General features: G+C 55.7%; 1 protein-coding gene across 7 annotated transcripts in view; it reads right to left on the reverse strand.

The window, feature by feature from the left end:
- LOC147091297 (atrophin-1-like) overlaps positions 1–17,993 on the reverse strand; it is a 180,343-nt gene that overhangs the window by 157,596 nt on the left and 4,754 nt on the right. For 5 of the 7 annotated variants that reach the window (XM_085976719.1, XM_085976716.1, XM_085976722.1 and 2 more), the window contains exons 2-5: positions 16,365–16,536; positions 13,539–13,703; positions 10,438–10,551; positions 598–2,204 (exon numbers count right to left, since the gene is read on the reverse strand). In XM_085976719.1, coding sequence (XP_085832845.1) covers positions 598–2,204; positions 10,438–10,551; positions 13,539–13,703; positions 16,365–16,439 — 1,961 coding nt within the window. In that variant the 5' untranslated portion in view covers positions 16,440–16,536. Of the gene's footprint in view, positions 1–597; positions 2,205–10,437; positions 10,552–13,538; positions 13,704–16,364; positions 16,583–17,993 lie in introns of all 7 variants that reach the window. The other 2 variants (XM_085976717.1, XM_085976720.1) reach the window with 2 other exon arrangements.

The following is a 17,993-nucleotide window of genomic DNA, read 5'->3' on the forward strand; positions in this document are numbered from 1 at the left end:
GGAATTCTCTGCCCCAGAGGGCAGTGGAGGCTCAGTCATTGGATATAGGACTAGACAGACTAGATGCAGGAAGGATGTTCCCGATGGCGGGGGAGTCCAGAACCAGGGGTCACAGTCTAAGGATAAGGGGTAGGCCATTTAGGACTGAGATGAGGAGGAATTTCTTCACCCAGAGAGTGGTGAACCTGTGCAATTCTCTACCACAGAAAACAGTTGAGGCCAATTCATTAAATATATTCAAGAAGAAGTTAGATATATTTCTTAAGGCTAAAGGGATCAAGGGATATGGGGAGAAGGCAGGGACAGGGTACTGAGTTTGGATGATCAGCCATGATCTCATTGAATGGCGGAATAGACTCGAGGGGCCAAATGGCCGACTCCTGCTCCTATTTCTTATGTTCTTATGAGACAGAGAGAGAGAGAGAAATAGAGGGAGAAAGCGGGCTAGAAGTGAAAGAGAGGGAAGCGAGGATGAGGGAGACAGAGAGAGGGAGGGAATGGGTTGGAACGGAGAGAGGGAAAGAGGAACAGAGCCCCAGGCTCGAGCCCCAGGCCTGTGGTGAGTTAGCTGCTCGCACCCGGGTTGAAGGCCCGTACCTGGCTGACTGGCTGGCATGGCTGGCTGTGTCCACCACCTTGGGCTCTGGGGAGGGGCTGCGGGCCGGAGGAAGAGGAGGGCTCTCGGGTTCCTCTGGCTCTTCGGCGACCTCTTCTTTGACCTTGATCGGGGGGGCACCGGCTGCCGGCAAGGGGGGGCCTCCTGGCTTGAAGGAGGCGCCGGAGGAGGAGGAGGAGGAGGCGGCGGCGGGGGAGGGGGTCGACGGGAAGGGGAACGGGGGCAGGTGGGAGGGCTGGGCTGCCACGGCCGGGTGGGAGTAGGCTGAGGGGCCTGGGGCCGGGTGGGCCGGGCTGGCTGGGTGGAGGTAGGCCGGGTGGGTGGAGGAGGCGGAGGAGGACGAGGAGGACAAGGGCTGGGCGTAGCTGCCGTGGCCTGGGGCGGAAGCGGGTGGGTAGGCCTGGTGGGCCGGGGCCTGGTTCGAGGCAGGGTAGGGCTTGCCGGAGGAGGCTGGGTGGACCCCGGTCGGAGGCTGGTGCGGGTAGGTCCCAGCCTGGTTGGAGGAGGCTGGCGGGAAGGCCTGAGGGCCCGGGCCGGCCTGCGAGGAGGCTGGGGCCGGGGGGCGCCCGAAGCCTGAGGCCTGGCTGGCAGAGTGTGGCGGGTGAGAGAAGGACTGCCGGGAGGCCCCGCCCGGGTGGGAGGCTGGGGGCGGGTAAGGCTGCTGGCCGGCCAGGGGGTGTTGGGGAGGGGGCGCCTGGCGGCCATAAGAGGGAGCCTGGCTCCACGCGGCCTGCGAGGGGAGGGCCGGGCTGCCGAAATTCAGGGAATGGGCCGGGACGGTGCTGGTGGACGGTGGGAATGGGTGGTTGTAGTGGGGGCTGGGCTGCGAGGCGGAGGAGGAGGAGGAGGAGGGGGGCGGGTGGGCGAAATGGGCCTGGTTGGGCCCTGGGTTGGAAGGGGCCAGCAGCTGGCTCTGGGGCGGGCTCTGGCCCTGGCCTAGGCCCGTTGCCGGGGCCGTTGCTGGGAGAGGCCCAGCCTGGGCCTGTGCCTGGGCCATCAGTTGGAGGGCCGGCATCTGGGCCGAAGCCTGGGCCTGGCCTGGGCCCGGGGCAGTGGCGAGCGGCTTGAGGGCGGGGGGAGGGGGTAGGTTCATGGGCACGTGGGCAAAGCTGGCCGCCTGGTGACCCTGGGGCTTCTGCGAGTGGGAGCCCGATGACAGGGCCAAGGGCTGCTTGCCAGGGAGCGGCTGCTCCATCGGCTGAGTGGCTGGCATGAGGCTGGGCTTCAGACCCGGGAAGGGCTGCGGAGGGAGCACCGGGTGGGGAGGCCGAGAAGCCTGGGGCTCGAGTTGGGGCTGGGGCTGGGGGGCGATGGAGGCAGGCGGGTCGGGGAGGAGCCCGTCCCCCTGAGGCTGCAGCCGCTGCTGGGCCTCCAGGCTGGAGGGCCGAGGGGGCGGGCTGCGGGGGGGAAGCGGGCACTGCGAGACGGACGAGTCGGAGTCGCTGTCCAGACCCCCAGGGCTGGCGATACTCGGCGAGGTGCTTCGGTTGTCTTGGTCGATGTCTCTCGGATCGCTGCTGACGTCGTCATTGATGCTGTTACTATCCAGACTGTCGAGATCAGAAGGGGAGGGAGGCTGCGTGAACTCCTGGAGAGAGACAGTAAGGAGGGGGCATGTCAGGAGTGCGGACTGTGCCCTACACTGTCCCATCAAACACTCCCAGGGCAGGTACAGCACGGGTTAGATACAGAGTAAAGCTCCCTCTACACTGTCCCATCAAACACTCCCAGGGCAGGTACAGCACGGGTTAGATACAGAGTAAAGCTCCCTCTACACTGTCCCATCAAACACTCCCAGGACAGGTACAGCACGGGTTAGATACAGAGTAAAGCTCCCTCTACACTGTCCCATCAAACACTCCCAGGGCAGGTACAGCACGGGTTAGATACAGAGTAAAGCTCCCTCTACACTGTCCCATCAAACACTCCCAGGACAGGTACAGCGGGTTAGATACAGAGTAAAGCTCCCTCTACACTGTCCCATCAAACACTCCCAGGACAGGTACAGCATGGGTTAGATACAGAGTAAAGCTCCCTCTATACTGTCCCATCAAACACTCCCAGGGCAGGTACAGCACGGGTTAGATACAGAGTAAAGCTCCCTCTACACTGTCCCATCAAACACTCCCAGGGCAGGGACAGCACGGGTTAGATACAGAGTAAAGCTCCCTCTACACTGTCCCATCAAACACTCCCAGGGCAGGTACAGCACGGGTTAGATACAGAGTAAAGCTCCCTCTACACTGTCCCATCAAACACTCCCAGGGCAGGTACAGCACGGATTAGATACAGAGTAAAGCTTCCTCTACACTGTCCCATCAAACACTCCCAGGGCAGGTACAGCATGGGTTAGATACAGAGTAAAGCTCCCTCTGCACTGTCCCATCAAACACTCCCAGGGCAGGTACAACATGGGTTAGATACAGGGTAAAGCTCCCTCTACACTGTCCCATCAAACACTCCCAGGGCAGGTATAGCACGGGTTAGATACACAGTAAAGCTCCCTCGATACTGTCCCATCAAACACTCCCGGGGCAGGTACAGCACGGGTTAGATACAGAGTAAAGCTCCCTCTACGCTGTCCCATCAAACACTCCCAGGGCAGGTACAGCATGGGTTAGATACAGGGTAAAGCTCCCTCTACACTGTCCCATCAAACACTCCCAGGGCAGGTACAGCACGGGTTAGATACAGAGTAAAGCTCCCTCTACACTGTCCCATCAAACACTCTCAGGGCAGGTACAGCACGGGTTAGATACAGAGTAAAGCTCCCTCTGCACTGTCCCATCAAACACTCCCAGGGCAGGGACAGCACGTGTTAGATACAGAGTAAAGCTCCCTCTGCACTGTCCCATCAAACACTCTCAGGGCAGGTACAGCACAGGTTAGACACAGAGTAAAGCTCCCTCTACACTGTCCCATCAAACACTCCCAGGGCAGGTACAGCACGGGTTAGATACAGAGTAAAGCTCCCTCTACAGTGTCCCATCAAACACTCCCAGGGCAGGTACAGCACTGGTTAGATACAGAGTAAAGCTCCCTCTGCACTGTCCCATCAAACACTCTCAGGGCAGGTACAGCACGGGTTAGACACAGAGTAAAGCTCCCTCTACACTGTCCCATCAAACACTCCCAGGGCAGGGACAGCACGGGTTAGATACAGAGTAAAGCTCCCTCTACACTGTCCCATCAAACACTCCCAGGGCAGGTACAGCATGGGGTTAGATACAGAGTAAAGCTCCCTCTACACTGTCCCATCAAATACTCCCAGGGCAGGTACAGCACGGGTTAGATACAGAGTAAAGCTCCCTCTACACTGTCCCATCAAACACTCCCAGGGCAGGTACAGCACGGGTTAGTGTTGTGTCTCCAGGGGTTTTATACCCTTACCTAGATAACAAATTAAGAAGGACTCCGGGGTGGAGAGTTTAGTTAACGGCCATTTTATTTACAATGTGCTTCTTCACTCAATGCACTACATTTCCCATAGTGCATTGCAAATCACCACTACGGTATCCCATGTGCGACAATTCTAATACACATTCAAAATACACAACATATTTCCTCCCCCTTAAAATAGAATGTCCACAAAACAGAATAACTGAAAATGACTATAACTTTGGAAGAGAGGGTAGACTGCTCTACCTTCCGTTAACCCTGGGGATTATTCTGCCCCATGCACACAGGTTAGCACTAACTGTAACTAAGGCGCTCTGGAGGTTGCCTTTCTCTTTGGGAGTAACGCCTAGTCTCAGGAGCAGGCTCTGGCTGGCTCTCCCATGACCCTACAGGCGTGGCTTCCTCCCTCGATGGCACAAGAGTGGATGGTGCCACCGTCTCAGGGTCGGACGACCGTCCCTGCTGGAGCCCCCAGCAGGTCCTTGATCCTCTGTTTCTTGGGTTACCTGTGGTGACTGTCTTGGCAGTAACTGGTCTACATGCCATCTCCATGTTCGGTCGTCTCCGGTGCGGACTCGGTATGAAACGGGGCCCGTCTTTTGAATGACCGTAGCCGGGACCCACCGCTCCGGGGTGGTGTAGTTATCCGCGAGGACTTTGCCCTCCACCACAAAGTGTCGTTCTTTGGACCTCTGAGCTCGTCTGCTGACTTGACCCTGCTGATTGGCGTGCGCCACTGTTTCTGTGGACGTTGGCCTCAGCAGGTCAAGGCGTGTCCGTAGCTGCCTTCCCATGAGAGATGCTCCAGTCGTAGCATGAGGCGTGTTTCGGTATTTCAGCAAGAAAGCATTCAGGCGCTGCTTTAGAGGAGCATAACTTCTTGCCACTTTCAACGCGCGTTTCAGCGTTCTGACAAATCTCTCCGCCAATCCATTCGTGGATGGATGATAAGGCGCGGAGAACGTGTGCGGGATTCCATTGCTCTTGAGGAACTCCTCCATCTCCTGGGATTTGAACTGTGTTCCATTGTCGGTTACGATCTGCTCCGGCAGACTAAATCGCCCGAACATCTCTCTCAGAGTCTCGATGGTTTTCTCCGTCGTGGCAGTGGACATTACTGCAACCTCCGGCCATTTGGAATGGGAGTCCACCGCGACCAGGAACATCGCTCCTTCTACTGGTCCCGCGAAGTCCAGATGGATCCGTTGCCACGGTGTCGCCGGCCATTCCCATGGATGCAGTGGCGCTGCTCTTGGCGTATCCCTGGTTGTCTCGCATGATGGGCATGATTTCGCTTCAACTTCAATTTCATGATCCAGACCGGGCCACCAGAAGTAGCTTCGTGCCAGCTCCTTCATCCGGACAATGCCACAATGCCCTGAGTGCAGCTCGTTGAGGACATGTTTCCACAGCTTTGGCGGTATGATCACTCACATGCCCCAAAGGAGGCATCCTGACGTGACAGAGAACTCCTTCCCTCTTGGCAGGTAAGGTAGGAGCTCAGGTGGTGCGTCTGACACCCGTGACCCGTCTCCTCGCATCACCCAATCCAGCACCTTGGATAGCGTAGGGTCCACTCTGGTCTCTTTCTTGACCTGCCGGGCCGTGACCGGGGCATTGCTCATCATGTCAAAGTAGAAAATCTTCTGCTCGCAGCCTTCAGAGGGCACAGGCAGCGGAAGTCTTGACAATCCGTCCGCATTGCCATGTGCTGCTGACCTCTGGTATTTGATGTTGTAATTGTGAGCGCTTAACATCAGCGCCCAGCGCTGCATCCTGCACGCTGCCAGGGAGGGTATTCCTGTGTGTGGACCAAAGATCGATGTCAGAGGATGATGATCCGTCAGCAATGTGAATTTCCTTCCGAACAAGTAGTGATGGAACTTTTTGATTCCAAAGATGATGCCCAAAGCCTCTTTTTCGATCTGCGGGTATTTCACCTCCGCCTTGCTCAGAGACCTTGACGCGAATGCAATTGGCTTCTCTTCGCCTGAGGGAAAGATGTGGGGCACGACCGCGCCGACGCCATAAGGCGACGCGTCACAGGCCAGCTGAATCTGCAACGACGGGTCAAAGTGTGTCAACACTCTGGGGTCAGTCAAAGCTGCTTTGGCTTTCTTGAATGCAGCTTCGCACTCCTTCGTCCACGCCCAGGCCTTGCCCTGACACAGCAACTCATGTAATGGCTTCAACAGTGATGCCAGCTGTGGAATAAACTTTCCGTAATAGTTCAGGAGACCTAAGAATGACCGCAGCTGGCCGGCATTTGTAGGTGCAGGAGCGTCGGCAATGGCTTTCACTTTCGACGGTGCTGTGTGTAGGCCGTCCGCGTCGATGACATGGCCTAGGTACTCCACTGATGGCTTGAAAAATTTGCATTTGTCCTTGCGAATGCGTAAGCCATATTCTTCAAGTCTTCCCAGTGTCTTCGTCAGGTTCTGCAGATGCTCGTTGTCGTCCTTTCCTGTGACAAGGATATCGTCGGGATAACATTGTACCCCTGGAATGCCGCTTAAGATCCGGTCCATAGCCCACTGAAACAATGCTGGTGCTGACGTTGTACCAAAGGGTAGGCGGCAGTACCTGTAGAGGCCCTTGTGGGTGGTGATGGTGAGGTACTTCTGTGAGTCCTCTTCTACATGCATCTGCAAGTAGGCTTGGCATAGATCAATCTTGCTAAACTTCTGACCGCCTGCTAGACCCGCGAAAAGATCTTCAATGATGGGGAGGGGGTACTGTTCAGCTGAGAGCACAGGATTCACTGTTACTTTGAAATCTCCACATAAGCAAACCGCGCCGTCACTCTTCATCACTGGTACCACGGGCGTGGCCCACTCACTGTGCGAAACCGGCACCAGGACCCCTATCTTGACCAGACGCTCCAGGTCAGCCTCCACCTTTGGTCTGAGGGCGTAGGGAACGTTCCTGGCCTTCAGGAATCGTGGCTGGCTGTCAGGCTTCACCTTGAGTTTGACCGTAATCCCCTTCATACTCCCCAATTCTCCGTCAAAGACAGCCGCATGCTTTGTCAACACTGCCGCTAGCCCCACCTCTTCGACTGACACCGCATTCACTTTTTTCCAATCCAGATGAATTTTCTCCAACCATGGCCTGCCCATCAGGGATGGATAGTCACCCTTGACCACGTAAACTGGCAGCATCACGGTTTGTCCATTAAGCTCCACCTTGACCTCCGTCTTACCCAGCATTGGGACTGTTTCCCCAGTGTAGGTCGTCATCTTTAATGCCATTTGCAGTCACGAAAAATCCGAAACGCTCTGTATAGGCACTCCATTGCTCCGCCATTTCGTCAAATGGTCCAAACGCTCCGGTTAGCATAGCCATTTTGTTTTTTTGTTCTTTTTTTTACAGTCCTTTTGCTCCACATTTTTTTTTTATATTTACAGTCCTTTTCCTCTACTTCGTTTCACTGTATCGTTACTCACCCCCTTCTTATTTGTGTAACACACGAACCGCCACCTTTACGAGGCGATTGCATCAGCACTAAACTGCAGGCACGCCATTAAGGAAAGACAGGATATTCTTACTATAAACATCGCCGATTCCAGTGCAAAGTGATGCGCAAGTCCGTCGTCCTCGTCGCCAGTTTTGTTGTGTCTCCAGGGGTTTTATACCCTTACCTATATAACAATTAAGAAGGACTCCGGGGTGGAGAGTTTAGTTAACGGCCATTTTATTTACAATGTGCTTCTTAACTCAATGCACTACATTTCCCATAGTGCATTGCAAATCACCACTACGGTATCCCATGTGGGACAATTCTAATACACATTCAAAATATACAACAGTTAGATACAGAGTAAAGCTTCCTCTACACTGTCCCATCAAACACTCCCAGGGCAGGTACAGCACGGGTTAGATACAGAGTAAAGCTCCCTCTACACTGTCCCATCAAACACTCCCAGGGCAGGTACAGCACGGATTAGATACAGAGTAAAGCTTCCTCAACACTGTCCCATCAAACACTCCCAGGGCAGGTACAGCACGGGTTAGATACAGAGTAAAGCTCCCTCTACACTGTCTCATCAAACACTCCCAGGGCAGGTACAGCACGGGCTAGATACAGAGTAAAGCTCCCTCTACACCGTCCCATCAAACACTCCCAGGGCAGGTACAGCACGGGTTAGATACAGAGTAAAGCTCCCTCTACACTGTCCCATCAAACACTCCCAGGACAGGTACAGCACGGGTTAGATACAGAGTAAAGCTCCCTCTACACTGTCCCATCAAACACTCCCAGGGCAGGTATAGCACGGGTTAGATACAGAGTAAAGCTCCCTCTACACTGTCCCATCAAACACTCCCAGGGCAGGTACAGCACGGGTTAGATACAGAGTAAAGCTCCCTCGGCACTGTCCCATCAAACACTCCCAGGGCAGGTACAGCACGGGTTAGATACAGAGTAAAGCTACCTCTACACTGTCCCATCAAACACTCCCAGGGCAGGTACAGCACGGGTTAGATACAGAGTAAAGCTCCCTCTACACTGTCCCATCAAACACGCCCAGGGCAGGTACAGCACGGGTTAGATAGAGAGTAAAGCTCCCTCTACACTGTCCCGTCAAACACTCCCAGGGCAGGTACAGCACGGGTTAGATACAGAGTAAAGCTCCCTCTACACTGTCCCATCAAACACTCCCAGGGCAGGTACAGCACAGGTTAGATACAGAGTAAAGCTCCCTCTACACTGTCCCATCAAACACTCCCAGGGCAGGTACAGCACGGGTTAGATACAGAGTAAAGCTTCCTCTACATTGTCCCATCAAACACTCCCAGGGCTGGTACAGCACAGGTTAGATACAGAGTAAAGCTCCCTCTACACTGTCCCATCAAACACTCCCAGGGCAGGTACAGCACGGGTTAGATAGAGAGTAAAGCTCCCTCTACACTGTCCCATCAAACACTCCCAGGGCAGGAACAGCACGGGTTAGATACAGAGTAAAGCTCATTTTACACTGCGCAAATAACATGCTAAATAATTCCTCACCCGGTGTGTTTACTCAGTTCTACGCACACACACAGCAGGAAAGGCCCACCCATTCCCGGCCTGTGCTGAGTTAGCCTGATCTCGCACCCAGTGTGTGTAATGAGCCCCACACACACACAGAGCAGGAAAGGCCCAGGCTCCATCCCCGGCCTGTGCTGAGTTAGCCTGATCTCGCACCCAGTGTGTGTAACGAGCCCCACACACACACAGAGCAGGAAAGGCCCAGGCTCCATCCCCGGCCTGTGCTGAGTTAGCCTGATCTCGCACCCAGTGTGTGTAACGAGCCCCACACACACACAGAGCAGGAAAGGCCCAGGCTCCATCCCCGGCCTGTGCTGAGTTAGCCTGATCTCACACCGGTGTGGTACTGAGCCCCACACACACACAGAGCAGGAAAGGCCCAGGCTCCATCCCCGGCCTGTGCTGAGTTAGCCTGATCTCTCACCTGGTGTGGTACTGAGCCCCACACACACACAGAGCAGGAAAGGCCCAGGCTCCATCCCCGGCCTGTGCTGAGTTGGCCTGATCTCACACCCGGTGTGGAGACTGAGCCCCACACACACACACACAGAGCAGGAAAGGCCCAGGCTCCATTCCCGGCCTGTGCTGAGTTAGCCTGATCTCACACCGGTATGGAGACTGAGCCCCACACACACACAGAGCAGGAAAAGCCCAGGCTCCATCCCCGGCCTGTGCTGAGTTAGCCTGATCTCGCACCCGGTGTGTGTAACGAGCCCCACACACACACACACAGCAGGAAAGGCCCAGGCTCCATCCCCGGCCTGTGCTGAGTTAGCCTGATCTCACACCTGGTGTGGGACTGAGCCCCACACACACACAGAGCAGGAAAGGCCCAGGCTCCATCCCCGGCCTGTGCTGAGTTAGCCTGATCTCACACCTGGTGTGGGACTGAGCCCCACACACACACAGAGCAGGAAAAGCCCAGGCTCCATCCCCGGCCTGTGCTGAGTTAGCCTGATCTCACACCCGGTGTGGGGACTGAGCCCCACACACACACACACAGAGCAGGAAAGGCCCAGGCTCCATTCCCGGCCTGTGCGGAGTTAGCCTGATCTCACACCCGGTGTGGGGACTGAGCCCCACACACACACACACAGAGCAGGAAAGCCCAGGCTCCATTCCCGGCCTGTGCTGAGTTAGCTGTTAGGGAGTGGGTGGGGGCGAAGCTGCCAGGATTCCTGCTCCTGATCATCTCCCAGTGGGGAAATTGCTGGCGGACTTGGACAGGGTTGGGTGGCGGGCTGTGATGCCTCCCTCCACAGTTGGATAGCCCACCGACCCATGGCGAAATGTGGGGGGGTGGGTGGCGTGCTTGCGGGGGTGGGGCTGGTGGTCAATCAGTTGGCCAACTGGGGAAGTCAGTGCCCGTAGCTCCGGCTGGCGCGCAACTCACCCGCATCTTGGCCTTCTTGCGGTTGGCGCGATCCCCTCGGTCATCGTCCGACTGCGCCCTGTCGCGCACACGCTTGCTCACGTTCAGTTCCAAGGCACCATCGACCTGCTGCATCTGTACAACAAGAGGCACCCGTATTGATAGAAAGAACTTGCATTTCCATAGAGCATTTAACATAACTAAACGTCCCAAGGCGCTTCACAGGAGCGTCATCAGTCACAATTTGACACCAAGCGCCTCTGACAGTGCAGCGCTCCCTCAGTACTGCCCCTCCGACAGTGCAGTGCTCCATCAGTACTGCCCCTCCGACAGTGCAGCGCTCCCTCAGTACTGCCCCTCCGACAGTGCAGCGCTCCCTCAGTACTGCCCCTCCGACAGTGCAGCGCTCCCTCAGTACTGCCCCTCTGACAGTGCGGCGCTCCCTCAGCACTGTCCCTCCGACAGTGCAGCACTCCCTCAGTACTGCCCCTCCGACAGTGTGGCCCTCCCTCAGTACTGCCCCTCCGACAGTGCAGCACTCCCTCAGTACTGCCCCTCCGACAGTGCAGCACTCCCTCAGTACTGCCCCTCCGACAGTGTGGCCCTCCCTCAGTACTGCCCCTCTGACAGTGCAGCGCTCCCTCTGTACCGCCCCTCCAACAGTGTAGCCCTCCCTCAGTACTGCCCCTCTGACAGTGCAGCGCTCCCCCAGTACTGCCCCTCCGACAGTGCAGCGCTCCCTCAGTACTGCCCCTCCGACAGTGCAGCGCTCCCTCAGTACTGCCCCTCCGACAGTGTGGCCCTCCCTCAGTACTGCCCCTCCGATGGTGCAGCGCTCCCTCAGTACTGCCCCTCCGACAGTGTGGCCCTCCCTCAGTACAGCCCCTCCGATGATGCAGCGCTCCCTCAGTACTGGCAGCAGGAGTGCCGGCCTGGATTTTGTGCTTAATTCGCTGGAGTGAGGACTCGAACCTACGACCTCTTGAGTCAGATGCAAGAATGCGAACTACTGAGCCACAGTTGACATCTTTAGCACCTTTAACATAGTAAAAATGTCCCTAGATGCTTCACAGGAGTGTAAACCAGACAAAATTGGACACTGAGTCACAGAAGGAGATATGAGGACAGGTGACCAAATGCTTACATATGGACAGGAGTAGGCCCTTCGGCCCCTCAAGCCCTTAGCCCCACCTTCTCCCCATATCCCTCAATCATAGGAATGTAGGAACAGGAGGAGGCCATTCAGCCCTTCGAGCCTGTTCCTCCATTCTATTAGATCATGGCTGAGCTGTATCTTAACTCCATCGATCCCACTTTGGCTTCGTAACCCTTTCCCAAGAAAAAACTATCAATCCCAGTCTTGTAATTTTCAACTGAGCCCCAGCCTCAACAGCCTTTTGAGGGGGAGAGTTCCAGATTTCCACTAAACTTTGTGACAACACCCCTAGCTCTAATTTTAAGGCTATGCCCTCTTGTTGGAAGGATGTTCCCGATGGTCGGGGAGTCCAGAACCAGGGGTCACAGTCAAAGGATAAGGGGTAGGCCATTTAGGACAGAGATGAGGAGGAATTTCTTCACCCAGAGAGTGGTGAACCTGTGGAATTCTCTACCACAGAAAGCAGTTGTGGCCAATTCATTAAATATATTCAAGAAGGAGTTAGATATATTTCTTAAGGCTAAAGGGATCAAGGGATATGGGGAGAAGGCAGGGACCGGGTATTGAGTTTGGATGATCAGCCATGATCGCATTGAATGGCGGAGCAGGCTCGAGGGGCCGAATGGCCTACTCCTGCTCCTATCTTCTATGTTTGTTCTGGACTCGCCCCACTCGAAGAAATAGTTTCTCTCTATCTACCTAAATTTGACATGTAAGGAGCTGTTAGGACAGATGACCGAAAGCTTGGTCAAAGAGGTAGATTTTAAGGAGCGTCTTAAAGCAGGAGAGAGATGTTGAGAGGCGGAGAGGTTCAGGGAGGGAATTCCAGAGCTTAGGGCCTCGGCACCTGAAGGCATGGCCGCCAATGGTGGAGAGATGAAACTCGGGGGATGCGCAAGAGGCCAGAATCGGAGGAGCGCCGAGATCTCGGAGGGTTGTAGGGCTGGAGGAGGGTACAGAGATAGGGAGGGACGAGGCCATAGAGGGACTTGAACACGAGGGTGAGAATTTTAAAATCGAGGCGTTGCCGGGCCGGGAGTCAATGTAGGTCAGCAAGTACAGGGGGTGATGGGTGAACGGGAGTTGGTGTGAGTGTGGACACGGGGCAGCAGAGTTTGCAGGGAACACCAGGTGAATAAGTAAAGTGTGAAACCTCACCAGGAGAGTAAAGGTAGGTTAAAAAACAAAATCTCAGGATGTGGGCATCGCTGGCAAGGCCGGAATTTATTGCCCATCCCTAGATGCCCTGGAGACCGCGGTGGTGAGCCGCCTTCTTGAACCGCTGCAGTCCGTGTGGTGAAGGTACTCCCACAGTGCTGTTAGGGAGCGAGTTCCAGGATTTTGACCCAGTGACAATGAAGGAACAGCCGATATACTTCCAAGTCAGGATGGTGTGTGACTTGGAGGGGAACTTGGAGGTGGTGGTGTTCCCATGCGCCTGCTGCCCTTGTCCTTCTAGGTGGAAGAGGTCGCGGGTTTGGGAGGGGCTGCCGAAGAAGCCTTGGCGAGTTGCTGCAGTGCGTCATGACCCACGCCCAATGACCCGCACCCGTGACCTCACCCTCTCACCCCCATGACCCCACCCTCGCCCCATCAACCCTTCCCCCACTCTAAACCCTGCCCCCATGAATCAGACTCCTGCCCTCATGATCCCGTTCCAAGAACCCAACCCCCGCCCCCATTATCTTGCACTCACGGCCCCATATGTCATCATGACCGCACCGCCCAACCTCATCAGCCCCTTGAATCCGCTACCACGACCCCTGATGACCTCAACAGCCGCCCTATGACCTCATATTCCCCCACGCCCCCATCGCCCAACCTCGTCACCCCACCCACTGCCACTCATTAATCCGCCAACAAGGCCCGTGAGCCCAATGGCCGCCCCCTGGACAGGACACTGCTCACCCCCTCACCCCATGACAACACGCCCTCCCCGTGCCCCGATGACCCCACGCCCCCTGACCTTCAGCGGCGGCTTGGCACGGTCGCTCTTGCTGTCATTGCTGGATGTGCTGATGGCTCCCGGGGAAATCCGGCCCCTGGATCTGGCTTCCTCGCTGGAGCGGGACGAGGTTCGGGGCTCAGGGCTGGAGGTGACCTTCCTCCGACTCCCACGGAGTCCCGGGATCTGAAGGGAAGCAACAACGTTATTTAACAATTTCAAATCGATCCGTTCACCTCAGTGTAGAGGGAGCTTTACTCAGTATCTAACCCGTGCTGTACCTGCCCTGGGAGTGTTTGATGGGACAGTGCAGAGGGAGCTTTACTCTGTATCTAACCCGTGCTGTACCTGCCCTGGGAGTGTTTGATGGGACAGTGTAGAGGGAGCTTTACTCTGTATCTAACCCGTGCTGTACCTGCCCTGGGACTGTTTGATGGGACAGTGTAGAGGGAGCTTTACTCTGTATCTAGCCCGTGCTGTACCTGCCCTGGGAGTGTTTGATGGGACAGCGTAGAGGGAGCTTTACTCTGTATCTAACCCGTGCTGTACCTGCCCTGGGAGTGTTTGATGGGGACAGTGTAGAGGGAGCTTTACTCTGTATCTAACCCGTGCTGTACCTGCCCTGGGAGTGTTTGATGGGACAGTGTAGAGGGAGCTTTACTCTGTATCTAACCCGTGCTGTACCTGCCCTGGGAGTGTTTGATGGGACAGTGTAGAGGGAGCGTTACTCTGTATCTAACCCGTGCTGTACCTGCCCTGGGAGTGTTTGATGGGACAGTGTAGAGGGAGCTTTACTCTGTATCTAACCCTGTGCTGTACCTGCCCTGGGAGTGTTTGATGGGACAGTGTAGAGGGAGCTTTACTCTGTATCTAACCCGTGCTGTACCTGCCCTGGGAGTGTTTGATGGGACAGTGTAGAGGGAGCTTTACTCTGTATCTAACCCGTGCTGTACCTGCCCTGGGAGTGTTTGATGGGACAGTGTAGAGGGAGCTTTACTCTGTATCTAACCCGGGCTGTACCTGCCCTGGGAATGTTTGATGGGACAGTGCAGAGGGAGATTTACTCTGTATCTAACCCGTGCTGTACCTGCCCTGGGAGTGTTTAATGGGGCAGTGTAGAGGGAGCTTTACTCTGTATCTAACCCGTGCTGTACCTGCCCTGAGAGTGTTTGATGGGACAGTGTAGAGGGAGCTTTACTCTGTATCTAACCCATGCTGTACCTGCCCTGGGAGTGTTTGATGGGACAGTGTAGAGGGAGCTTTACTCTATATCTAACCCATGCTGTACCTGCCCTGGGAGTGTTTGATGGGACAGTGTAGAGGGAGCTTTACTCTGTATCTAACCAGTGCTGTACCTGCCCTGGGAGTGTTTGATGGGACAGTGTAGAGGTAGCTTTACTCTGTATCTAACCCGTGATGTACCTGCCCTGGGAGTGTTTGATGGGACAGTGTAGAGGGAGCTTTACTCTGTATCTAACCCGTGCTGTACCTGCCCTGGGAGTGTTTGATGGGACAGTGTAGAGGGAGCTTTACTCTGTATCTAACCCGTGCTGTACCTGCCCTGGGAGTGTTTGATGGGACAGTGTAGAGGGAGCGTTACTCTGTATCTAACCCGTGCTGTACCTGCCCTGGGAGTGTTTGATGGGACAGTGTAGAGGGAGCTTTACTCTGTATCTAACCCTGTGCTGTACCTGCCCTGGGAGTGTTTGATGGGACAGTGTAGAGGGAGCTTTACTCTGTATCTAACCCGTGCTGTACCTGCCCTGGGAGTGTTTGATGGGACAGTGTAGAGGGAGCTTTACTCTGTATCTAACCCGTGCTGTACCTGCCCTGGGAGTGTTTGATGGGACAGTGTAGAGGGAGCTTTACTCTGTATCTAACCCGGGCTGTACCTGCCCTGGGAATGTTTGATGGGACAGTGTAGAGGGAGATTTACTCTGTATCTAACCCGTGCTGTACCTGCCCTGGGAGTGTTTAATGGGGCAGTGTAGAGGGAGCTTTACTCTGTATCTAACCCGTGCTGTACCTGCCCTGAGAGTGTTTGATGGGACAGTGTAGAGGGAGCTTTACTCTGTATCTAACCCATGCTGTACCTGCCCTGGGAGTGTTTGATGGGACAGTGTAGAGGGAGCTTTACTCTGTATCTAACCCATGCTGTACCTGCCCTGGGAGTGTTTGATGGGACAGTGTAGAGGGAGCTTTACTCTGTATCTAACCCATGCTGTCCCTGCCCTGGGAGTGTTTGATGGGACAGTGTAGAGGGAGCTTTACTCTGTATCTAACCCGTGCTGTACCTGCCCTGGGAGTGTTTGATGGGACAGTGTAGAGGGAGCTTTACTCTGTATCTAACCCGTGCTGTCCTTGCCCTGGGAGTGTTTGATGGGACAGTGTAGAGGGAGCTTTACTCTGTATCTAACCTGTGCTGTACCTGCCCTGGGAGTGTGTGATGGGACAGTGTAGAGGGAGCTTTACTCTGTATCTAACCCGTGCTGTACCTGCCCTGGGAGTGTTTGATGGGACAGTGTAGAGGGAGCTTTACTCTGTATCTAACCCGTGCTGTACCTGCCCTGGGAGTGTTTGATGGGACAGTGTAGAGGGAGCTTTACTCTGTATCTAACCTGTGCTGTACCTGCCCTGGGAGTGTGTGATGGGACAGTGTAGAGGGAGCTTTACTCTGTATCTAACCCGTGCTGTACCTGCCCTGGGAGTGTTCGATGGGACAGTTCAATTTCATTTAGTCAGGGTCTGTTGTTGTGAGCCTACTCTGAGCTAATTCGCTAAGCCGTGCGTGTCACAAATCCCGGGGCTGGAATAACGGAATGACTTGTGAGGAACAGTTGAACTCACCGAATCCTTCTTCCTGGGTTTCACGCTCTCCATCTGCACTGGCCCATCCTCCTGTGTGCGGATTGCCTTGAACATGTGGTCCAGGTGTCGGCTGGCGCGACCCGTCAGCCAAGGCTCAGTCTCCCGTTGCCGTGGCGTCAGGTCGTCAGGGCACCCATGAGTGTGCGTTGGCCTGGAGGGGTTGAGAGGCAGATGGGTTGGATAGGCTGAACTTTCACCTGCAAGGGCAGAGGTCGCGGCTGACCGTCGCATTTTTCTTTTTCAATGACAGTTTCCCCAATTCCCAACCAATGCCCACGGTCCAAAGAAAGAAAGACTTGCATTTCTGTAGCACCTTTCATGACCACCGGACGTCCCAAAGTGCTTTGCAGCCAATGAAGTACTTTTTGAAGTGCATTCACTGCTGTCATGTGGGAAGCACGGCAGCCATTTTGCGCACAGCAAGATCCCCCAAACTGCAATGTGATAATGACCAGATCATCTGTTTTACTGATGTTGATTGAGGTATAAATATTGGCCCCAGAACACCGGGAATAACTCCCCAGCTCTTCTTTGAAATAGTGCCATGGGATCTTTTACGTCCACCCGAGAGAGTAGACGGGGCCTCGGGTTAACGTCTCATCTGAAAGACGCCAATTCCGACAGTGCAGCACTCCCTCAGCGCTGCTCCTCCGACAGTGCAGCGCTCCCTCAGTACTGCCCCTCCGACAGTGCAGCGCTCCCTCAGTACTGCCCCTCCGACAGTGCAGTGCTCCCTCACTGCTGCTCCTCCGAGAGTGCAGCGCTCCCTCAGTACTGCCCCTCCGACAGTGCAGCACTCCCTCAGTACTGCCCCTCCGACAGTGCAGCGCTCCCTCAGTACTGCCCCTCCGACAGTGCAGCGCTCCCTCAGTACTGCCCCTCCGACAGTGCAGCGCTCCCTCAGTACTGCCCCTCCGACAGTGCAGCACTCCCTCAGTACTGCCCCTCCGACAGTGCAGTGCTCCCTCACTGCTGCTCCTCCGAGAGTGCAGCGCTCCCTCAGTACTGCCCCTCCGACAGTGCAGCGCTCCCTCAGTACTGCCCCTCCGACAGTGCAGCGCTCCTTCAGTACAGCCCCTCTGACAGTGCAGCGCTCCCTCAGTATTGCCCCTCCGACAGTGCAGCGCTCCCTCAGTATTGCCCCTCCGACAGTGCAGCGCTCCCTCAGTACTGCCCGTCCGACAGTGCAGCGCTCCCTCAGTACTGCCCCTCCGACAGTGCAGCGCTCCCTCAGTACAGCCCCTCCGACATTGCAGCGCTCTCTCAGTACTGCCCCTCCGACATTGCAGCGCTCTCTCAGTACTGCCCCTCCGACAGTGCAGCGCTCCCTCAGTACAGCCCCTCTAACAGTGCAGCGCTCCCTCAGTACTGCCCCTCTGACAGTGCAGCGCTCCCTCAGTACTGCCCCTCTAACAGTGCAGCGCTCCCTCAGTACTGCCCCTCCGACAGTGCAGCGCTCCCTCAGTACTGCCCCTCCGACAGTGCAGCGCTCCCTCAGTACTGCACTGGGTGTGTCAGCCTAGATTATTGTGCTTAAGTCTCCAATATCGAACAACTGGCAACTTCCCAATACCCAGCAGGAACAGCCCAGGCTCCATCCCCAGCCTG

Source organism: Somniosus microcephalus, unplaced genomic scaffold, assembly GCF_052327205.1.
Source record: "Somniosus microcephalus isolate GS21.2 unplaced genomic scaffold, FLI_Smic_1.0 unresolved_chr3, whole genome shotgun sequence".
NCBI lineage: Eukaryota > Metazoa > Chordata > Chondrichthyes > Squaliformes > Somniosidae > Somniosus > Somniosus microcephalus.